Source organism: Salvelinus alpinus, chromosome 11, assembly GCF_045679555.1.
Source record: "Salvelinus alpinus chromosome 11, SLU_Salpinus.1, whole genome shotgun sequence".
In the NCBI taxonomy this organism is placed as follows: Eukaryota; Metazoa; Chordata; class Actinopteri; order Salmoniformes; family Salmonidae; genus Salvelinus; species Salvelinus alpinus.
Genome location: NC_092096.1, coordinates 30,329,338 through 30,353,123, shown reverse-complemented (window position 1 = coordinate 30,353,123; position 23,786 = coordinate 30,329,338). Strand labels below are relative to the sequence as shown.

General features: G+C 44.7%; 3 protein-coding genes across 19 annotated transcripts in view; 1 reads left to right on the top strand and 2 right to left on the bottom strand.

The window, feature by feature from the left end:
• The window catches only part of LOC139533918 (inactive histone-lysine N-methyltransferase 2E-like), a 32,815-nt gene extending 21,872 nt beyond the window's left edge, over positions 1–10,943 (bottom strand). For 15 of the 17 annotated variants that reach the window (XM_071332407.1, XM_071332412.1, XM_071332418.1 and 12 more), the window contains exon 1: positions 8,893–10,943. The gene's annotated coding sequence lies outside the window, so the exon portion shown is untranslated. The remainder of the gene's footprint in view (positions 1–8,892) is intronic. The other 2 variants (XM_071332408.1, XM_071332409.1) reach the window with 2 other exon arrangements.
• Positions 10,944–12,939: 1,996 nt separating this feature from the next.
• LOC139533921 (NADH dehydrogenase [ubiquinone] 1 beta subcomplex subunit 2, mitochondrial-like) lies at positions 12,940–14,283 on the top strand. The gene is made up of 4 exons (XM_071332432.1): positions 12,940–13,072; positions 13,449–13,593; positions 13,738–13,830; positions 14,181–14,283. The coding sequence occupies exons 1-3, from the start codon at positions 12,987–12,989 to the stop codon at positions 13,810–13,812; spliced, it is 306 nt and encodes a 101-aa protein (XP_071188533.1). The 5' UTR covers positions 12,940–12,986; the 3' UTR covers positions 13,813–13,830; positions 14,181–14,283.
• The window catches only part of LOC139533919 (lysine-specific demethylase 7B-like), a 31,164-nt gene continuing 20,326 nt past the window's right edge, over positions 12,949–23,786 (bottom strand). The window contains exons 8-16 of the mRNA XM_071332427.1: positions 23,256–23,450; positions 23,056–23,147; positions 22,711–22,797; positions 22,197–22,439; positions 21,655–21,940; positions 19,662–19,756; positions 19,402–19,559; positions 18,709–19,088; positions 12,949–18,571 (exon numbers count right to left, since the gene is read on the bottom strand). Of these exons, the coding sequence (XP_071188528.1) occupies positions 18,483–18,571; positions 18,709–19,088; positions 19,402–19,559; positions 19,662–19,756; positions 21,655–21,940; positions 22,197–22,439; positions 22,711–22,797; positions 23,056–23,147; positions 23,256–23,450 (1,625 nt within the window). The 3' untranslated portion in view covers positions 12,949–18,482. The remainder of the gene's footprint in view (positions 18,572–18,708; positions 19,089–19,401; positions 19,560–19,661; positions 19,757–21,654; positions 21,941–22,196; positions 22,440–22,710; positions 22,798–23,055; positions 23,148–23,255; positions 23,451–23,786) is intronic.

Genomic DNA, 23,786 nt, shown 5'->3' with positions numbered 1-23,786 from the left:
AAAAACGCAACACTGAGAGGCCATCTTTTCACCGAGCAATATTGTTCTATTGAGCAGAACAGCACGCACGCACACACATACATACACTCTCGTTCTCTAAAACACAATCCTTTAACGATGTAATTAGAGCTGTCACAAGCCCCTGGCTGTCTGGATGTGAAAGCCAGTGTTAAATAGGCATCTTGTCTCACTCTCCCCCTCTCACACTGTTTGTTCAGCATTGCAGGTGGACAGAAGATGCATAGAAAGACTAAGTCAATAATTAACTCCATTAGGTGTCAGACAGACTGCAGCCTCTCTCGGATGAAGAGAGAAGTAGGACGAGGGACTAAATCGTAGGTTGACAGACAGAGGTAGCCACTCCCGCTAACAGGCAATAACAATGCTATGTACATAGATTAAATAGACCTGTCCCAATTAGCCTATACACAAACAAACAGAGGGTGGTAATGTACAGGCTATTATAGCTTATAGCCTACGTAATGCAATGCATGTGTCCAGACAGGGGCATATGGGCTGGCCCTGATACTGAGAGCACAGCGTTGTTGATAAGTGGGATTAGTGGGAGGGACACATGCCCAGACAAAATAGGATGGAGTTCACACCTCTGTGTGTGCGTGCACCAGCCCTATAGCAAAGAGGGCTCATCTCAGACACATTGCTATAAAAATCTGGACATTTCAGGTTTACTAGACCTCTGAAACATTTTTACAGTCCCTTTAAACAGCAGGGCCCATATCACAGCACAGCTTTGTGTGGCTCAATTAACAATAGAAACCGATTGTTGGCCAGACCACTGAAATGACATAAAACCCCTTTGTGGTATCTCAAAGGCTCACTATGTTTTGGTGTAGTAAAAATCCCTTCCTTCGGAAACAGGCCGTCTGTTTCCAAGAGTTTTGCTGTGATCGTCTCTGCCTCTGTCTAAGGGAATCCTGCTGTCACTGCTCAGGAATGCACACACGCATGCTCAGCTCACAACGCCACCCCCCCCCCCGCGCACAGACAGATAAACCAAACCCCCTCTCCTTCTAGACCCTTGCACACATTCCTTTGCTGGGAGGCACCCAGGGGCGCAAGCACACACACACACAGCTACAGGCACTGCACCGGGGGCCAGACACATTCAAGACACACATAAGGGGGGTTGGAAAAAAGGCTAACGAGTACAGTACAGCATTCCTGACTAAATCTGAGCGCTGTGACTGCCTCCGACGCTCCTCCCACTTCCTTTAGTGGAGCCGTCTGTCACACGGGACCAACATGCCAAAAAAAGCAGAGGAAAAAGACAAACGCTCCCTCCACCTCGCTCCTTCTGCCCTCCCTCACTGTGCCCCATCCACCCCACCCCCGCCGGATCTCTCTCCTCCCTGCACTTCCTAAATAAACCTCAGAGCATGGAAGGGAAGGGGAGTGCCGCAGACAGTGCTCCTAATTACAAAGAGAGAGAGAGCGAGAGAGGCTGTGAGACAGGCTGTGAGACAGGCTGAGAGAAATATCCAAAGTAAGAATTGGCAATATGTACATTGTTACATCATGCCAATAATGCAAATTGAGAGAGAGAGAGAAAGGCTGAGAGAGAGAATGGTGAAGGGGAAAGGGGAGAGAGTACAAGAGGGAGATGGGGGAGAGAAAGACAAAGCAAAAAATTATAATGGCAGAACACTAGCTAGTCAAGCAAGGAGGAAAGCTATAGCTCTCTTGTCCCCCACTCCCCCTTTCGTTCTGAGGTTCTCTCATCACGGATCTCACAGCGCTGCAGGGAGCCTTCCAAATGATCCATCTACCCTCTGTTTGGGAAAGGGGTGGGGGAGGCGCCCAAACTCCTGTATGGGCACTAGAGTTCCTCTAGCACAGCAGCCTTCTGAGACTGTGGGAGAGTAGAGCAGAGACGAGAGCTGGGCCCACTCCCCTCCCTCTTCTCATTTGCCCTCCTCCCTTTCCCAATCTCCCCTCCTCACTAAGGCCATAGTCACATCATTGTGTGGGGGAATAACTTTCCTTTTCAGACAGACCAGTCACTCTACTAAATTCAGCAGGGGAAACTCACACACACGCTCCCTCGTGCTAGGCTAGTTGGAGCCACCGTACGTCAGAGCTTGTTTTCATTGAGGCTCTTTGGGCCAAGTCTCAGTGTTTGATTTTGAGCTGGGAGAAGAGAACGACGGACATAAAGACGGGCTTCTAACTGAAGCTGCGCTCCTCCTTCCCTCTAAGTTCCCAACAGAGAGCTGAAGTGACTTCACACCATCCTCATAGGCTGAGTCATCGCAGCAGCCAGCCATGAGCGCGCACACACACACACAAAATAAAGACACTCCTATACACTGGAAAAAGGCACCATTAGAATGTCACAACCCTTCCTTTCACAGTGCCCAAACAGGGCTACTCTCTGCAGCAGCTGTCCTTCATTAATCACCGTGCCCAAGCTGCCAGGGCTCCCTCTGTGCTTTAACTCTGAAGGTGAAACCATACATCAATAATACAGGACATTAGAGATGTAGGCCTACATTGTGTGTATAAGATTGGGCGCCACTAGCAGCGAATAGACAAGTTCCACTGTGATGTTTACCCGTTGACCACCTATAGCGCAGCAGCAAACTGCACTAAAAGGCATTGGAGAGAGAATGATATTGCATTGTCCACATCCACGCTCTGCAGAGCACACTAACCAGCAGACAATGGCCCCAGGCCAGCACTGTGTGTGCGAGAGAGACAGTGTGCCCTAGAGGCTACTCTACACACATCAGCCTACACACTTTGGGCTTGTACCCTGTCAAACAAACACACACAGGGGGTAAAGGAGGGATCTCCCATCTCAGGTGCAGGGTACAGCCAGCCAGCCAGGGTTTTCAGTGCAGTACATCCAGGTTCTGACAGCTGGTTTGTGGCAGCCCTACTCTGACCTACTCTCCCTCTGTACACCCTCCTCCACTCCCTAACACAGCACGGCCCCATTTGACATTCTTAAATTTGATAAGGATGACCGATGACAAACAAAATCATAGATTTGCGTTGAGCTCGCATGTCCACCTGTGTGACTCAGTCGTGTCTATATTAGGAAAGAAAGGCCAACTAATCAAACCAAATAAAATGAGACTGACCTGCTCAAATGCCTGTGCCTGGCGTTAATCGTAGAGAAATTGGGCCGCAATTAACACAATTGCAACATTTAGTTAAAAATTAGGCCTAGTTTTTTTTGCCCATATCGTGCAGCCCTACATGGCAGTGTGGAAATGATCTCAAATGAGAGCAGGAAATGCAGAAATTGTTAAAAATGCAGGAAATTGTTTTATACTGTTTTCAACCTCATCCAAAAATAATCTGAATGGAGAAAGACTCATTGAAATCACCCTAGGGCCTCACACTACTCAAAGCTAATTTACAACTTTTTTCTTTTTTTAAACACTAAATACCATCAAAATTTTGAAAAATAAAGTGATATGATATTTTGGCCATATTGCCCAGCCCTGGTCAGAGACACTCAAGCCCCATTACAGCACAGTTCCATGATCAATCACCACATTCACCCTCGCCTCCACTGAGTCTGCCCGGTACCCAGCGTGCCCTGCACTAAGTAAGTAGTGTTAGCATGTAGCACAGCAACAGGAAGTGGGCGGGGCCAGGGAAGCATCAGGCCACCTATTTGGGAGGTAGTCTAACTAGTGAAAGGCCCATTTAACAAGGGATCCATTACAGCCCAGCACTGCAAAAACAGTTTACCTGAACCCTGTTTCCCTCTCCACCTCTTGTGTGTGACCTACACGACCGTGCTGGGCCCCAGAGCAAGGCCAGCCTCCCATGAGCTACTAAAGGCCTGACTCTAGCTCTACGCAGAAAGGGAGGACACTGGAGGCTTAGAGCCAGGCAGCCCCACGGGGTAAAACTACCTAGGCTGGCAGTGTACTGTTGTCAGCCAGCTATATCTATACAGATGATAGTTTCAGGATGGAGTCTGTTGTTCTCCAGGGACAGAGTGAGCAACACAAACACAAGTGGCACTCTTTACAGTGGAGGATGAGGCAGGCAGAGAGGAAGTCAATAGATTCTCACTAGCCCCATTGAGCTGTGGCCTTCTTCTGTCCTACCCAGTGCTGACTAGCAGTAAACATCCTGTATAATGAACCCCTTCACTTCCTCACTCTGTGGCCCACTGTCCTGGCTATTGGCAGCTCAAAAAGCCTTTATGGCTTCTCTTATTGAGCCCTTCATGGATGTGTGTGTGCTCCTGGGATTGAGGTGAAAGGAAAGGTGTCACCCAGCAGCAAGAGCTCCCTGCCACGCAGTCCCCTGTCCCCCAGGGGGGAGTGGCAGGCAGGCCACATCTCCCTGTCAACACAGCCAGCGAAACACACCATATCAGGTATTTACAGCTGTGTAAGAGTGTGCAGAGAGGGGGCACCCACCAGGGGAGCGAGGAGAGGGAACCAGAGAATGCAGTGTGAGTCAGTGTGTGAGGCGCTACGAGACCGTGACATGGTTATGGTAGCATGACGTCTAGTACCAGGACAGATCAGAGGCCACTGTCCCTTTAAGAGGAAGAAGAGGTAGGTGACTGTGGATTGTGTATTATATACCAGCCTCTGATTAGACACAGCAGGCCCGCTCTCATCCAGTATTTATAACATGTCCACACAAAAGGTAGATTTTTTTTTACGGAACTCAGGGAGGCGAACATCAAGGGAAAAAGTTTTTTACTGTGCCAGCTACATCCATACACACAGGCCTCGTTACTTGTCAGAGGTTTCCAGCCTGCAGTTGTTCTGACGAACGGAGCGGTTCAAACTGGTGTCTATTTTACTTCCCGACAGAGGCCCAAGTCTCCCAAGGTCTCTCTGCATCTAGGTCTCCACTGCATGAGTGACATCAAAACGTATCATGACATCATTCATTTGGTGGAGGACTACGCAAAGCTAAGCTGTGGAAATACTAGAGGGAGCAGCATACAGCAGTCTGAGGCCTTACTTTACCTCCACTGTTGACAAGCATTTGTGAAACAAGCACCTGTGTCCGTGAAAAGAAAGATCAGGAGTCACAAGCAAATGAGTGCCTGTATCAGAGTGTCAGTCAGTCAGCTGTGGCAGTGACGATAGCCGACACAGCCCTCTCACTAGACTCCTCTAGAGAAAGAAAGAGAGCAGCTGCACAGGCTCACTGTGGGGAAAACTGAAAACACCTCTGCCTCCAATGATTTGGCCTCCTGTCCTCAATTGGCAGAGGGGGAATTAACATAACTCTCGCCTCATAAGGACACAGAAGCCTAATTGGTGCCGTCCTGGAGAACCAAAACAGAATAGATTAATGGCCGTCTCCATCCAAGATGGCCACAAATCCAGATAATTTTCTGTTCATGTAAGGAGGAGTCTCGTCTTACAAGGCTGGGGGTCATGAGGAAAAAGGAGGAGAGAAAAAAAAACACTGGGCGACTGTCTCAAACTGGCATTTCGACAGAGCCTGCCAAAGTTTGCGCCACAGAGAAGTATCCAGCTTCTTTAGTTTGTCTCACAGGCCAGTAGGGAGGGAATGGAGCGGTGTAGAGCTGCCTGCCTCACACCATCCCAAAGCTAGAATCACCACCAGGGGACTGAGCCATACTACTGGGAATGGGGCCTGAGCTGATGGAAAAATGTCACAACACATGAAAGGAAAGACATGCATTGTCAGGAGAAGATTGTTTGGGCAAACTGGAGTCGCGTGTACGTGCGAGGTGTAGCCAGGCAAGTTTAAAAAGCCTTGTTGTGGCACTGGGGCTCCTTCTCATTTCTATAATGAGTGATATAGAGCTGAACTTTCAACACGATCACCAAAACAAACAAAAAACCTGGCCATTTATTTTCATTGTTGGGTTATTTGATGACGGGCATCAGTTCTGAGCCTGTGAGGAGCTGAGAGGGGGAGGGGCAAGAGGAGGGCAGCAGGTCTTTGTCAATGTCAAAGGGAAATAACCAAGTCACAGCTGTTGTTTCATTCCCCCTTCACAAAACTCAACGCCTCTGACCACCAGGTAGGACTTGGGAAACAGCCTGTTGTTTATCTATTCATGAATTTAATGTGAATTGGGCCAATTTTCTGAATTGGAAAATACAATTGAGACAAAGTAGCCTATGTTCCAAAGAGCTAGGCCTAACCACACTGAAATCTTCCTAGCTAATTTAATGACCGTTTCTTGTACTAGTCATACCCGAACACTGGTAAATATTACACAAGCACATAGTTCCAACCATAATGACACACACCATGGTTGTTGTGACCTGCTTGTTCTATGGTTCATATCCACAATCAGTATCATGCTTTCCCCCTCAGTCGAGCTGACCTTTAGATAATCACTACTTATTAACTACATATGCATGCTTACCCCATAAAATAGCATTGATGTTTCATGAACCTACAATTCTACCACAGTGAGAGAATGGGTAGCCTAATGATAGTGAGTTATGAGATATTAAAAACGTCCTGTCTAGTCATCATGTTGCTTTCTACAAACACGAGTTAGACTAGTAGCCCACTTACTGTTAAATGTGGTAACTTGGTCCAACTTGCCAGAAATGGGTGGGAATGTTTAGTGTTGGACAAAGCATGAGGTCAAAGAAGAGTGGGGGTGGCAATAAACCTCATTGTTCTTTATACAAAGTGCTGCGTTCATATCCTGTTATGCAACTCCTCAATATGACAACCTGCTAATAACATAGCCAAATTCAGCAACTACAAATCTGAGCTGACGTATATCGCGTTGTTGTAGTATCTGTATATACATCCTGCTCTTCAAATACAATGCATCACGAAGCACAATATTAGCAAAGAAATGTGATTGAACGACATGGGGGGGAACTAATAGCTAACCAGAGTTGGCCAGTGAATCTCAAACGTATGACCTGACAAGTATTTTTATATCAAAGGCGGACATTGTCACTATGTTAATGTACGACAGAAAGCAGTCCTTGTTAATCTATCCCATTGTGCACTAGCTTGCCCGTGAATGTGTATCCGCGCTGCAGTCAGCTCAGCCGATAGGGGTGTGAAGGGCTGAACATAGCTATTAAATTACCACAACATCAAGCCAAGCCGCCATTTTCATAGCGCTTTTCTAAGGACAGCGAGAAAACCGTGTAACTGGGGGACCCTCGCCACGAGAAGAAAATCCCCAAGAAAGCAATCAATCGTCTTTCAGACATTCTTACTTAAGTATCAATCTGTCGATACCGTTTATGTGTAGTTATTGTTAGAAAAAATTGAGAATATCGTCGGTAATTTAGCCAGCTGGTTAGCTAACGAGCCATGCTAGCTAGCTGCAATGGCTTTCAGAGCTACAAAACGTTGGCTAGCGAGCCTCGGCAAAGGAACCATTTTCTCAAGCTACGTAGCTAGCGGCTAACAAATAACATTGGGCCTCTTCGTCTTGAAAAAATACATATACATAAGTTATTTATTGTATCAATATTTGAGGCCTGTACTACTACCAGACTGCTACATCAGTTGTAATACTTAGCTAGCTAATATTAGCATTCGAACTGCGGTAAACGTCGTTACGCTGGCCAACGAGGGCTTGAACATTGAAAGATTAGCTACCTAAGTTAGTAAAGCAACTTGGCACGTCATGGTGTGAACAATGCGCAAAGTTAACACACTTGCTGAATATACATTCTCGCAGTTTGATTTCACTTTGAAATAACATTGAGACAATCTATTGTAACCAATCGCACAGTTTAAACGGTCAAAAAAACTATATTGTCAGTGGAGGCAAGATTCTCCGATTTGACTGTCCCCTCCCCCCACGTTTGCAGCAGTTAAACCACATACCCTCTGAATCTAAATTAAGGGATGTAATGCATTTGTCAACTAGGAACAAAATAGAATGGTGGGTGTTTATCGGTCCAATAGCCGTTTGTTCATCTCGAGACTGAGGCCTCTAGTTTGAGATATATAAAAAAAAAAACATTTACACAATTGTGGACATGCGATTGAACTTTGATCAGAAATATAATGCAACTACAATTTCCAGACAATTATACGTAGTCTTTTGTTATCTAACTGTATATGTAAACAAAAGCCCTGTCAGTGCCCTCTGCGCAACACCACATTTTGTGGACTAGCTGGCTAGTTATTCATAAACGGAAATAAACCTTCATAGCATCAACAAGAAGTGTACTTCCAACCACATATGAAAATCTGTAACTAGATAACGAGCACGGATGTGTTAAACCAAGCCAGTCCAACAAATACTGCAATACAATTCATGATTTACTTGTTCTGTAAGTACAATTTTACCACTAGCCTATTGCATGGGAGTACATTGGCAAACTGACCATCCTTTGGGGGCTGGTTGAAAAAGAGAGCGGGGTAGTTCTTCATGCCACCTAGTTAGTTAACGTTACGTTCGATTGCAACAGTATACTGACATTGCAGGTATAGCTAACTAGCCAAAATAGTTCATGTTTTAAAAAGTATTGCTTCCCTTTCTCTTCATTAACAATCCAATGTTATTCAACTGCATTAACTAAGTAAGCGTGCTAACGTTTCAGAAGCAGCCAGTTGAATCAAATTCAAATGCGCTAACGTTAGCTAGCTAAACACTGCACTGTCTAACTAGCCAATGCTAACAGTTGCTAGCCAGCTAATACAAGCTAACGTTATACCAAAACAATACTATAATTCAGGACTAACATTCTAAGTAAGTGTCTCACTTATATTACAAACCAACTAATTTCCAACCAGAAAGTTAGTTATTATCAACTTCCATCTAACTATAGCGCCATCAGCATCCACGTAGCTAACGTTACTAGCTACAGTAGCTAGCCATGAGAAACCAAGTCGGCAAGCTGGCTAGGTAGACTAACTTGGTGAGCTCTTGAAACTAAGACAACCTATGAGGTAGTTTTAAAGCGTTTTACTTACAGTTAAGGTCCACTGTAGATACCCTGAATAAAGAAACAGCGACCTGGGTGAGACCCCCGTCGCTAGAGCCTCGCTCTCTACACAACCAAAACAATAGCTACTTCACTCCACACTGCGGCTCTATAAGGTTTAAAAATATTTACACTGATAGCAGTCTTCTTGAGAGACTCCCCCTGCTGTAATTAATTTTCGTTGGTAGTTATAGGAACCCAATAATGACAGACAGTTCCGAACCGTTAAAATTGTGCCCTACCTACGCCGACTGTTGGAAATTAGATCCCCTCTACCCTGTCTCTTTTCCCTTTGCAAAAATGGCGGCCCTGGCAGGACTGCCGTGACTCCGCCTCCTCCAGCCCCATCAACCCCTAACCCGAGCCCCGCCCCTACACTCTCCGGGGTCCACAGGCCCAAGATTACAGGGGCGCCGTGAAATGAGATGGCTACATGCGCGTTCACGCGTCCGTGCCCTGCCTGTTCTGTAGTTTTGTGTCTGTAGTCCAAATCTTGCCGCTATGATGCCACTATGCAGGATTTATGTGAGTTCAGTTGCAACGAGTTGGTTCTAGAATATATATATATCCTCTTGCTTATAATCCTAATTTATACAATATGATCTCCAAACTTAATTTATAACAAATGTAAACATTCATAGGATTGATAAGAATCAACATCTCAGATTGTGTGAGTACAGCTTCTCATGCATTCAGCAACTCATTAAAAATTAATCCATTACCACGAATGGAATAATACCTCTTTATTGTCAATTAAAACATTTCATAAACATTTACATTTTCCTTCAACTGCTTGAAAGATCAAGCAACATGGTGCAACACAAAATTACAATACATGACAGACAATACAAGGCATAGACTAAACTCATGTACATAGTCCTGTATGTGTTTTTTCTTTTCAACATCTGTGAACTGTTTGTACACTTTGATGTGTGAGGGGGTAAAATTAGGGTGGTCAGTGCTTGACTTGGGCAGATGTTTACTGGAGCTGCGTACTGGCACTTCAGATTATCTACTGCTTGAGCTCCTGCACCTCCTATAGAATATTAGCTCAAAAGTATTGTGGAGCTCCTGCACCTAAATATAAACAGTACCCAAAATGAGTACTGGCACCCTACAGTATTTCAGTCCAAGTCAAGCACTGTGTGTGTAGTCAATGCAGTTTCTTAGCAGCCAAGGACAAAGTCTGGTTGCTTTTATTACTTCCTCTGGAGGAACTTGTTGAATTCTCAGCCCTTTCCCTCCTGTTTCCCACTTCTCTTAACTGCAAAGCAATCTGATGTGCTTTTGCCAACCATATGACCATGATGTCCCGCAGAGACATACCATGTTTTATATCTATGGTCTGCCATCTCATCACCGCTCATGTCTCAAAGATTCAAGTGTTCTTTTCACTTTTATAGATGATCCTGCTGCAAAATGTGAAACTTTATTAAAATAGTAAAACAAACAGAAATATATTGTATTGTCACTGAGGTCCATGACACACCTTCTGTATCTGCTACAAATAAAACACACTCATGAATGGCAATTATTAGGCCCTAGTTACCAGAGTTCGAAATTAGCATCTAAATCTGCTGCCCAAGGCAGTAGGAGGAAACAAATATCTTATGTAACCCACTTACACACGAGCCCATGCTTTCTTTGATTTAACTGAAGGCACGGTGTGTGGCAGGCAATACTGACCAATATCAACACACTCTACAAATGTAAGCATCGTGCTATTGTTAACAAGTACATTTTACTCATAATTGCTGTTACATTATTCCAGTCTTCCAAAAAAACGGCACTGTTATGAATACATGTTACATGTAGGCCTAGTTCAATAATACTGACAACAATGCGTATAGGCTACAATTAAGAGGTCAAGGCAAACGGATCGTTGCATGTGTAAAGTAAAACGTTTCCATGTCCAATTTTCAGAGTATTTCATCCACACAGATACATTTTCTTCGAGCTAAAGAGGTGCGTCCAACAATGTATCTAAAAATCCGTTGGACATGTCGTGTACGTGTCGTTCGAATTAAGGCGAAGATACAGTGGCTCCTGCGAATCTTCCAATCCTGTTCACATATACAGTCATTGCCTGTTCACATGAAATTACAGTTCGACCTCCCCTCCCCCACTGATATCTAGCCAAACCGCATCCCCGCGCGCACGCGTAATACTGAAATTGAACTCGCAGTTTGCTGGGATTTCTCGTCTGTTGGTTGTATCAGATCGTCTTGACAGAGTAGATGAGCCTTCATAACTGCCACAACTACAATCATTTTCGGAAATCTTATAGCGAACGTAGGTGATATTGTACACCAGTCGTTGGCTATAATACGGTATATATATATTTTTGTACTTGATTCAGAGTGTAGGGTTTTAATTATAACAATAGTTGGAGACGTTATCAAGAAGTAGCCTAGTTGGTTTCCGGGCAGTTTGATTGGGATGAGATTCGGTGGTAAAATATAGCCTTCTCTCGTTTTCGTAAAATGGCGTTCTTGTTTTGATAGATTGACATTGCTCTCAGCCAATGATGCATGAATTGGCCTGTTTTTGCAGAAATGGTTGGCTTCTGATGACATCATTCGGACATCGGTTGTAGGCGGGTTCTGAGCTGTGAGGGGAGAGTGGCGCAACCGGAGAATTTGCAGAGCCAGGCGCCATTAGGGATGAGTCAAGAAAAACAATGCATTAAAATGCAAGATAAATACGGGATGAGCAATTTATTGCTGTTCGACGACAGGAATTACTCAAATTAACTCGCTATTCAACGTATTGTATGCAGATAGCTATAGATCACTTTCCGTTATTTTTGTGAAATTGCAACAACGCAGCTGGTGGCAAATAAGATGGCGCCTGCCGTTAACGATCATGCACGTGCATAAAGCGCACTGACTAAGTAGCGGCACTGCGCGCACTCCCGAGAGGAGTGCGGAAAACATAGTTTCTGATTCATACTGTACTCGTTTGTCGTAAAGTCGTGTTTGGTCTTGTCAGTTTATACTATATTGTTTATGTATTTCCTATTCTGGCATTTAAACCGAGATGTAGACTGACGAGCCAACTTATCTACATAAGTCGAAACATGGATGGATGGAAAGTAACGGTCAATGTCTATGAAAATGTAAAAGAGGCCAACAAAAGCTGAACTGAACATTGGCATGAAAGGAAATAAACTTTTCTGAAGGACTTTAAAGTAACAATTCGATTACAACTGGATACATTACAACTGATGGAACGCGAAGTTAATTGCAAATTTGATATTTTTGCAAGAGTTTCCCCAAGGACAAAAGCAACTGTCAAACCGCTTAGCTGTCGATAGGGAGCTTAGAGCTTGTCCGCCATGTTGTCACACTCGGTTCTCAGATTCATTAATCAGTAAATGGCGAATAGACTCTTCACAATTACCCAAGAGAAGAACTGCTCTCGTAATTTAAATGCTCATTAACCATTTGTGCCTGTCTTTTGTCGCTTGATTTTTTCATTAAACCTGACTGCCGTCCTATAATATCCCTCCACCTTAATTTACTATACTGGATGCAAAACAAATGCACTGCATTTTCTACTACTATGCTACTGGGCACCACTCACCCATGTCATGGAAGACATGTAAACATCAAAGGAAGGAGGTGCATGACGTTCCAACATAAAACCTGTACTCAAAAGGAAGGAAATTGGAAGGACTGCCATGACCACCAAACGTCCTTGCTCAGTTGTCAGTTTCTAAAAGTTTGCACAGAAGCACGCATGCATTAATTCACCATGTCACAACACAACCTTCCAGCATTACATTTTCATATGAAAAATTAAATACACATTTCCCAAATATTTGCTATAAGATTCCCTTTTAAGAGTTTCATACATAGATGCATAAACAAATCTACAATAACTACCTAATATACATATACACGTATGTAAAGGGTTTTGTCTCCATCTAGTGTGCAAAAGTGGAAGCGACACGAGTCGATCCATTTTCTGAACCACCCTCCATCTCGACCAATCATAGCGCTCGTTGTTGGTTGGTCGCCCTCTGTGTCAAGGTGGAACGACATTTTGAGAAAACAACACTGGGGGAAGAAAGAAAAAACGATGTCTTCTTTAGGAAGGGCAATGGGTGTCCTTAGGGCCGGGACGCAGCTTCTGACACGTGGACCTCAGAAAATAGTAACCCGAAAGTAAGTAGCGTTACTGGTGTTATAAACGTTAGCTAGCTATGTGCTAACGACGAAAGGTTGACTTCAATATCGTCCTTCATAATTAAATAAACATTATCAATCACACGTCAGCTGTACACATATCACTGTCTTCTTAGCTTTAAACATTAACGTTTGGCTATAGCTTATAACTAGCTTACAAGTTAACCAACTAGCTAGCAGTCTGACAGAAGGCCTACCAAACAGATGTCCAGAGGTAGGCGCCATGATCAGATGTTAACCTATTGGGTTGTTGGGTTTAATCAAATGTGTAGAGCGTAGCTACATTATACTGGTATACGGTGATAGGATGTATACAGTGATACCATCAGTGCTCTGGTTTTCTGTTAACTTTCAGAGCTGGTGGTGGACCACACATAGAGGCCCAGTACAGGCAATTCCCACAACTCACCAAGAGCCAGACGTTCCAAGCAGAGCTCCTCAGCAGTGCCATGTGGTTCTGGATCCTGTGGCACTGCTGGCATGACCCAGATGCAGTAATGGTGAGTTAAATGTAGATTAGGCTCCTAATCATAGTTATGCCTGGTATGTCCTGTCCGATCTAGTTGTCAGTTCATAGAGTAAAGGATGGAGACAAAGCCGGTGTCTGTCAAGCAGACTTAACCCCATGATGCCTCTTCTCTCAGGGTCACTTCCCATGGCCTGATGCATCCGCATGGACAGATGAGGAACTGGGGATCCCAGCTGACAATGAGGAATGAGGTGCCCTCTACCCCCAGGTGTGCCTTTTGTCCTGTCTACATCAGTCTTCTCCACCGCAGGATCTGTGACGCATCAATGAGAATGTCTGGTCCTCTGATGAAAGATTGTGTCCATCACACAACGGATAGTCATAAATTGTTGGTTTTATACACATTAGGATGGGAAATGGAATGCTTATTCAGTTAGTACAGTAATGCAATTGTGTAGGCGATTGTTCATGCACTATAGCCCTTCTGTATCAAGATGTGTTAATATGCCCATTTCAATTAGGTTCCTTACTGTAGCAGTGGCATGTTTTTTAAGCATTGTTTGAAACCATAGGTATAAGTATATTCTAATAGTACTTCTCTATTTCTTGCATTTCTAGACCTTGTGTGTGTGCCCGGTCGCTACCCAAGTCTACCTGGAGGTTAAGGGTGTCCCGAGAGGCTTTGTTGTACATAGACAAATTAAATTGATTCAAAAACATATCTTTGGGGTGTGTACATATGGAACTCAATGACTGTTTTTGAATGTGTATAATAACTCCAAGTTCGTCATTTCCTGTAATAACAATAACAGAATCAGTTCATTTTTATATTTACAGGTCATTTTTGAAATGCATTAAGTAACAGTGAGCCAGTGTTTATGGTTTAAATCAAACCATCTGAAGAACGAATGCACAGAGAAGAAACATGACCATTGATAGAAAAAACAAATGCAAATAGATTTGCATGTAAGAGTTTACAGTAAATACTGTACAATGAGAGAACTGCTGCTAATAACAAACCCTGCCTGCAGGCTAGCTCTTGTGCTTGTTATTACACAGACGAGTGGTGAGGACTTGAACATGCAATAAGAGTTAAGGTGTAGTGTTCATGGAAATGTCTGGCAATAGGATTCAACACTATTCTGTGGAGGGGAAGACATGAAAGTAGTGTGATCTTAGTCATTAGGTGAAATCTCATTAAGAGCTGAGTGATAGACCACAATTACACCAAGGTTAGGTGCACTGCAAGTTGAAATCATAGCACAGCTTTCAAGTCAGATACTGTTCAAAGGGTGCTATTAAAGTTACTTTGCGACTAAGTAAGTCGATGTCATTTAGTGAAATACTCTGTAGACTAGAGAGAGTGTTTAAGGATGTCGGGACAAGCATTTAGCTCAACACGTACAAGTGGTGTTTGGGGGGGGGGGGGGGGGGGGTCTGTCAAAAGGAAGATTTTGAATGTCTTGGATGTGGAGAGAAACTTGTTGAGTAGCTAGGCAGAGCATAGATGGTATCATCTCCAAATAGAGATGACCATGTTGATTTCTTCAACTTAGTCAATTCCAAAGCACAACTGCTTAGTTAGATGAGAAAGAAGTGGAACAGGAGTCTGGTTGGAAGAACTTGCCTTTGTAGTGTACATAATGTAGCTGGTGATTAAATCAGAGGTCATATCTGTGGCATCATTCCCTGAGAGTGAATAACTACAATTCCAAATCAAATCACACACACACCTCACTTCAGCACCATATCATAGGAACCCCCCCCCCAAAAAACCTCACCCCCCTTCAAAATGTCCTTTTCATCAGATTAAAAGGACCACCAAAGAGTTTCGTTAGTCTACAGGTGTAGCAGGGCAGGGGTGGTAACCTTTGAGTCACAATATTACCCATTCTCTTAACACACAACCCCACTAACCTCTGGAAACCAGAAGAGATATACAGTGGGGAGAACAAGTATTTGATAACCTGCAAAATCGGCAGTGTTTCCTACTTACAAAGCATGTAGAGGTCTGTAATTTGTATCATAGGTACACTTCAACTGTGAGACGGAATCTAAAACTAAAATCCAGAAAATCACATTGTATGATTTTTAAGTAATTAATTTGCATGATATAAGTATTTGATACATCAGAAAAGCAGAACTTAATATTTGGTACAGAAACCTTTGTTTGCAATTAGAGATCATATGTTTCCTGTAGTTCTTGACCAGGTTTGCACACACTGCAGCAGGGTTTTTGGCCCACTCCATACAGACCTTCTCCAGATCCTTCAGGTTTCGGGGCTGTCGCTGGGCAATACGGACTTTCAGCTCCCTCCAAAGATTTTCTATTGGGTTCAGGTCTGGAGACTGGCTAGGCCACTCCAGGACCTTGAGGTGCTTCCTACGGAGCCACTCCTTAGTTGCCCTGGCTGTGTGTTTCGGGTCGTTGTCATGCTGGAAGACCCAGCCACGACCCATCTTCAATGCTCTTACTGAGGGAAGGAGGTTGTTGGCCAAGATCTCGCGATACATGGCCCCATCCATCCTCCCCTCAATACGGTGCAGTCGTTCTGTCCCCTTTGCAGAAAAGCATCCCCAAAGAATGATGTTTCCACCTCCATGCTTCACAGTTGGGATGGTGTTCTTGGGGTTGTACTCATCCTTCTTCTTCCTCCAAACACAGCGAGTGGAGTTTAGACCAAAAAGCTCTATTTTTGTCTCATCAGAATGTCTCCCATTCCTCCTCTGGATCATCCAGATGGTCATTGGCAAACTTCAGACGGGCCTGGACATGCGCTGGCTTGAGCAGGGGGACCTTGCATGCGCTGCAGGATTTTAATCCATGACGGTGTAGTGTGTTACTAATGGTTTTCTTTGAGACTGTGGTCCCAGCTCTCTTCAGGTCATTGACCAGGTCCTGCCGTGTAGTTCTGGGCTGATCCCTCACCTTCCTCATGATCATTGCAACTCCACGAGGTGAGATCTTGCATGGAGCCCCAGACCGAGGGTGATTGACCGTCATCTTGAACTTCTTCCATTTTCGAATAATTGGGCCAACAGTTGTTGCCTTCTCACCAAGCTGCTTGCCTATTGTCCTGTAGCCCATCCCAGCCTTGTGCAGGTCTACAATTTTATCCCTGATGTCCTTACACAGCCCTCTGGTCTTGGCCATTGTGGAGAGGTTGGAGAAGTTTGATTGAGTGTGTGGACAGGTGTATTTTATACAGGTAACGAGTTCAAACAGGTAATGAGTGGAGAACAGGAGGGCTTCTTAAAGAAAAACTAACAGGTCTGTGAGAGCCAGAATTCTTACTGGTTGGTAGGTGATCAAATACTTATATCATGCAATAAAATGCAAATTAATTACTTAAAAATCATACAATGTGATTTTCTGTATTTTTGTTTTAGATTCCGTCTCTCACAGTTGAAGTGTACCTATGATAAAAATTACAGACCTCTACATGCTTTGTAAGTAGGAAAACCTGCAAAATCGGCAATGTATCAAATACTTGTTCTCCCCACTGTAGGTTCAAATCAAGTTAAGAAACCCTACTTGGACAGAATAGAAGTGGAGAAAAAAAAGTTTTAGTTAGGAATTATCTTACTGACCTACACAATATATCATGACCACATGAAGTCTAAAATGTCCACATACAATAAGCATAAGAGAAAACAAAAATAAACCCCTTTAGAAGAAGATCCGAGGTTTACGGCCAAAATATAATAAAATAATTCTTCACCTCTTTCAATTAATAAATACATAATTCAGAATCCATAAAAAATAACATTAAAATCACTTGAAATAAATTAAGCAGGATATTATACAAGTTGTTTTTCAACCAAGTAAACAACTTACACTATAAAACATTTCTTATTGAGGCAGCACTCTGTGTTAGTCTCCCTTTGACCATCAGAGGGCAGCAAAATCACATCGATTCTATATAGTGGAGTATGGCTTTCGTATGACCTAGCAAGCATTAAAACATGTGAAATTCAAATAGAGAAACTTATGATGAACTAATGCAGACAGGTTAAAATGTCATTGTTTTAGACCTGATGGGTTTTTACCCCCCCCCCCCAAAAAAACAACAACAGTGCAATGATAAATTAGGCAATCATCTTTAAATAGATGAATGACAATGTGGCAGGGAATGCTAACCAAGAGAGTGCTGCCTCTCAAAACTTATCTCTCCTCTACTCAACGTCATTATTGCTGGTGTGATTGAGATAAGGGGAGTTGGGAGCATGGAGGACGTACAAACATTAAGCACCATTTAGAAAAATTAGCTTAGCACTTTTTTCCCTCAGGGCCAAAAAGGACCCTGCTAGAGAGAGCCCAGACACGGAGCCAGGTGGGTCAATGCCAGTCTGTGGAAAGCCAGCCTGTCTATCCCAACTTCCATCTTGTCCTGGGTCTCATCCAGTTCATAGTGCTGCAGATATTCAAGGAAGGCAGCGCTGGGAGATGCAGATGGTGGGACATCACGCAGCCTTCATTGGCTTATGTGCGTCATTAACATTGGCTGAAGAATTGTCTTCCATGTTGCGATGTACTGTAGACCTCATTCCTACCTCATCCAGACATCTAACATTTCCCCATGGCACGTTAATGCCCACTGGAACTCTCTAAGTTTCCCTGAAGTTGAGTAATCATGCTTTTTCCCCCCCTTCGTCTCCATTACGTTTTAGCGTGCTTGCAGTGAAGCTGTGCGCTTGATTGGTAGCTTGCGCATGTGAATCCAATACCCTGTTGTCCTAAGCATGCACAGTAAGCCTGTTTGTTTGTGTGTCTGACAACAAGTCTCTCAGATGGGCCCTTTCCCCAGGGAGTGATTTCTCCAGGACAAAAAGGTGTGTCGACTAAATGTACAGAATAATCTGGATGTGAGGACAGGGGTCTGTTACCCTCCTTTAGCTTTGCCTGTGGCCCTCAGAGCTCTATACAAAGACGCCATTGTGTCGGTTCATCTTCAGGATCTTCCCCAGTCTCTGCTTGGCCGTGGCCATTCCTTTCTTGGGCCGCTTGCCTGAAAAACAAAACCCAAACCCCACATGAATTGCTGACGTCCTGAATAAAGAGAGTTGTGTCACAGTAGCATCCAATCCCTGAGAACATCAACTAATTACTAGACAAATGGAGAGAATAAAATATTTGGTCGCATACCTTTCGTGGCCTGGTTGCTGACAGGAGGGGAGTTGGAGGCGTGTCTTTTGGAGGGGTGGAGAGGGGGAGACAGAGAGGGATCACAGTACTGGTAGTTGTCGGCCTCTGGGCTGGCGTCGTGGCTCAGAGCCCCAAGGGAGAGGGGCCCCCGATTGTCCCAGGCCTCGCTGCTGCTGTTGCCCTGGCTGTCCATGGGGCTCTTGTCCCCGGCCACACAACGCTGGTGCTGCTCTCGGCGCTCCGGCGAGCCTCGGCTCGGGCTGGACCACCACGGCTCCTGGGAAGTGGCGGCCTCGTCTGGCTTGGAGGGGCACAGCAGGCCAGCCATGGACAGCATGCCTTGAATGGCCTCCTCTGTGCTGGGTGAGGTAGGACATTCTCTGCAGGGACACAGAAGAGACACTCAGTCAATCACAGGCCACCGCGACAGACTCCACAAAAGCCAACTGTGGTTATCTTTACCACTCAAAAGGGAAGTTCTAAATATAATCTTTGTATGCATAATTGGCACATGCTTCGGTTTCAATTCCATCTCCATCGTTATGAGATTACTAAACCGATGGCGTGAACTTTTAGACATTTCTACAAAAAATCATCCCTTAATAAATAACTAAATTGCTAAAATATTTTTGTGATTCCAATAACAGGAGCTGTGTTTTAGCTCACCCACGCACAGCAGGTCAGACCACCCACCTTTTGAGTGGCTTGTGTTTGTGCTGGAGGTTCAGGTCTGTCTGGTCCAGCTCTATGGTGTGCCCCGCAGCCCTCTGGGATGAGCCCCTCTCCTCATCATCATCATCATCACCACCACTCTGGGAGCTTCCTGAATCTTCCTCAGAAGAGGTGTTTTGCTGCAGAGGGAGAGACGAGAAACTAGTTGGGTTGATACACAACAGAGTTAAGTTCTCACTGACAAAACCACAGTGGGGGTAGACCGTGTTAATATCAGGTACCTGTGTGTTGGAATCACTGTCCGAGTCCATGTCCGACACGTCGGAGTGTCCTGAGGCTTCTTCCCTGAGTTCAGTCTTAACCCTCTCAATACCCCCTGAGAAGGTAAACAGACATCATTAACCACAGATAATGGTAGGAACCATTCCCTCTCTGTGTCCAAGTCAACAGGTTACTAGACCTAGTCTGTGTCAACATGACCCTTTAGAAAACATGGTGTCTGGGACAATGAGGGCAATAAACTGACAAAATTGAGTCAGATTATAAACCATACAACATACAGTGAGGGAAAAAAGTATTTGATCCCCTGCTGATTTTGTACGTTTGCCCACTGACAAAGAAATGATCAGTCTATAATTTTATTGGTAGGTTTATTTGAACAGTGAGAGACAGAATAACAACAAAAATATCCAGAAAAACGCATCTCCAAAATGTTAAAAATTGATTTGCATTTTAATGAGGGAAATAAGTATTTGACCCCCTCTCAATCAGAAAGATTTTTGGCTCCCATGTGTCTTTCATACAGGTAACGAGCTGAGATTAGGAGCACACTCTTAAAGGGAGTGCACCTAATCTCAGTTTGTTACCTGTATAAAAGACACCTGTCCACAGAAGCAATCAATCAATCAGATTCCAAACTCTCCACCATGGCCAAGACCAAAGAGCTCTCCAAGGATGTCAGGGACAAGATTGTAGATCTACACAAGGCTGGAATGGGCTACAAGACCATTGCCAAGCAGCTTGGTGAGAAGGTGACAACACTTGGTGCGATTATTCGCAAATGGAAGAAACACAAAAGAACTGTCAATCTCCCTCGGCCTGGGGCTCCATGCAAGATCTCACCTCGTGGAGTTGCAATGATCATGAGAATCGTGAGGAATCAGCCCAGAACTACACAGGAGGATCTTGTCAATGATCTCAAGGCAGCTGGGACCATAGTCACCAAGAAAACAATTGGTAACACACTACGCCGTGAAGGACTGAAATCCTGCAGCGCCCGCAAGGTCGCCCTGCTCAAGAAAGCACATATACACGCCCGTCTGAAGTTTGCCAATGAACATCTGAATGATTCAGAGGACAACTGGGTTAAAGTGTTGTGGTCAGATGAGACCAAAATGGAGTTCTTTGGCATCAACTCAACTTGCTGTGTTTGGAGGAGGAGGAATGCTGCCTATGACCCCAAGAAACCATCCCCACCGTCAAACATGGAGGTGGAAACATTATGCTTTGGGGGTGTTTTTCTGCTAAGGGGACAGGACAACTTCACAGCAAAGGGACGATGGACGGGGCCATGTACCGTCAAATCTTGGGTGAAAACCTCCCTCCCTCAGCCAGGTTATTGAAAATGGGTCGTTCATGGGTATTCCAGCATGACAATGACACAAAACAACAAAGGAGTGGCTCAAGAAAAAGCACATTAAGGGCCTAGCCAGTCTCCAGACCTTAATCCCATAGAAAATCTGTGGAGGGAGCTGAAGGTTCGAGTTGCCAAACGTCAGCCTCGAAACCTTAATGACTTGGAGAAGATCTGCAAAGAGGAGTGGGACAAAATCCCTCCTGAGATGTGTGCAAACCTGGTGGCCAACTACAAGAAACGTCTGACCTCTGATTGCCAACAAGGGTTTTGCCACCAAGTACTAAGTCATGTTTTGCAGAGGAGTCAAATACTTATTTCCCTCATTAAAATGCAAATTAATTTATAACATTTTTGACATGCGTTTTTCTGGATTTTTTTGTTGTTATTCTGTCTCTCACTGTTCAAATAAACCTACCATTAAAATGACAGACTGATCATTTCTTTGTCAGTGGGTAAACGTACAAAATCAGCAGGGGATCAAATACTTTCCCCCCCTCACTGTACATATATACACACACACACACACACACACACACACACACACACACACACACACACACACACACACACACACACACACACACACACACACACACATATATATATATATTGTGAATTGCTTCAGCACCATGACTTACAGAGGTGTCCTGGTTCCTCCTCTCCTCCCATAGTGCTGTGCTGCCATTCCTGGTCTGACTCAGTCTTCATCTCCTCTCTGCTCTTCAGCTGGCCCACGGACGACCTCTCACTCCCCGCCTTCACTGGGCTGCTAGCCGTGCTACTACCTGGTCTCCTCGCGTCTCGGATGATCCGTCCGTTGTGCAGCGTGAGACGCAGGTGTGTATCTGGGTTCTCAGCAGCAGCGGCAGAGGCAGTGGACACCATGTTGAACTTCCCATGCACCGGGGGACAGAAGGTAGGGTCCTGTGGTAGAGACAGAGAGTTATAGGACTCATTTAACACAGGTGTCAGACTTTTCTATTGAATTGTATTACTTTGTCTAGTATGGGAACAGTATTGCTTTCGGTAGGAGTAATGCACGGAAAATACTAAATGTGGTTTATTGATTGATCTAATGATTATTTCCAATAATAACAACAAGGCATTTAAATGTGACATATGCCAGAGAGCGTGTGACATTCTAGTTTTGCGTTGTGGGAGTTTGACGTGTTCCTCTCACCTCCTCCAGAGGGCCCACCTCCAGCCTCCTGAGCACCTCTCTGGTGTGCAGCTCCAGGATCTCCAGGTTAGAGGGAACCTTAGGGCCCTGCTCCTGCTGCTCCCGGAGCCTCCGGGCTGCCCGCCGCGCCTGACGGGCCGGGCACACCCTCTCCAGCGTGGAGCGCGTGGCCGGACACTGGCCTCCACCGCTTCCCTGAGATTTCACTGGCTTGTTGGTGGCACCACTGCTCCCCTGGTCTTCCTGTTGGAACACACACAACATAACACCATTAGAGGAGGGAGGGGTTTGAACACAACCTCCATTTTTTTATCTAATCTACGTCTATGGACAAGGAAGCCATAAGAGAAAGATTGCCAGTTACAAATAAGGTGCAACAAATCCATCACGTCAGTGACATACTGCATGATCCTGAAAGATGGATTTGAAGCACTTCTCATACAGCCCCTCAGCTCTTCCACCTACACAAAGGTGATGCTCCTCAGGCCCTCCACCCCGTGACCCCAGACCTTACCTCCAGGTAGCGGATTTCCTTGGTCAGCTCTTTAATGAGACGGTTGGGCCTGATATGGTCCGGGACCTCGCTGGTGGGCTCCGTAACCTGCAGTCAGAATGTTCCACACACACAATTAAGGTGGAGTTGAACAGAGAGGCTGTGTTTCCACCACTGGCACAGTGTCATCAGATCCGGGGGAAACCACTATAACCCCCCCCCATCAGAGCTCAGCTGGGAGATAAACCATTCAGTCTAGATATTCATCAGCCAACAGAGTCAGGTGCAGAATAGAGGAGGTGAAGCCAGTACCATCACCCATAGATACAATGGAAAAAATAACACATTTCGTTCTGTGCCCATCACCTCTCTCTTCAGCCAGGTTTTCAGTGGACTGATTAAAGCTTTCACTCCCTCCACTAGGTAGGTCTGGGGAGGGCAGTTGTCTTCTCGCAACTCTGAGAAAGAGAACAAAGGCATTATATTTGTTATGATGCTTGTGAAATAACATTTTAAAAGCCAATAAATATATTGTCGTATCATGTGGATTTTACAGCTTCACTCACCTTTCAGGGTCTCCAGCAGGTTCTTGGCCACATACCAGCAGATAGCCTCAAAGTAGGGAAACTTGAAGAGGTCTGGAGTCTTCAGACGACGCTCCATCTCGTAACACCTGAGCTGCATGTCAATGTTGAGGTTGTGGAGGAAGTTGCCTCCGAACGCCATGCAATCCTGAGAGGTGAGGACGGCATGGATCCATCCTGCAGAGGGCAGCACACACAAACACACAGTCAATGTTTGACTCACTGACTGGTAATACAAGGACACTGGCTAGGTGTTGTATATGTCAAATGGCAGCCAAGCATTGATCATCATGTCACCAGAATAAGACCCTCGATATTCATTGGAAAGGAGCATCAAGCGTGTCACCTTGCACTTTCACCACCCTGTGAAGTTCATCATAAGTTTTATCATCTGTATCCTAATAAACTGCATTGTTTCATGAGTCGTAGTGGGAGTACCACACACCATGTCATCGCGTGACTCCAAGTTTACTTTGACATGATGGTTATTATATCAATATTTGCACACAAAGG

Excerpts from the sequence above, each read along its gene's own strand:
- LOC139533921 (XM_071332432.1), top strand. The coding sequence starts at position 12,987 with ATGTCTTCTTTAGGAAGGGCAATGGGTGTCCTTAGGGCCGGGACGCAG. Across the intron at positions 13,073-13,448 it reads CAGAAAATAGTAACCCGAAA|AGCTGGTGGTGGACCACACA; the intron begins GTAAGTAGCGTT and ends GTTAACTTTCAG. Across the intron at positions 13,594-13,737 it reads ATGACCCAGATGCAGTAATG|GGTCACTTCCCATGGCCTGA; the intron begins GTGAGTTAAATG and ends CTCTTCTCTCAG.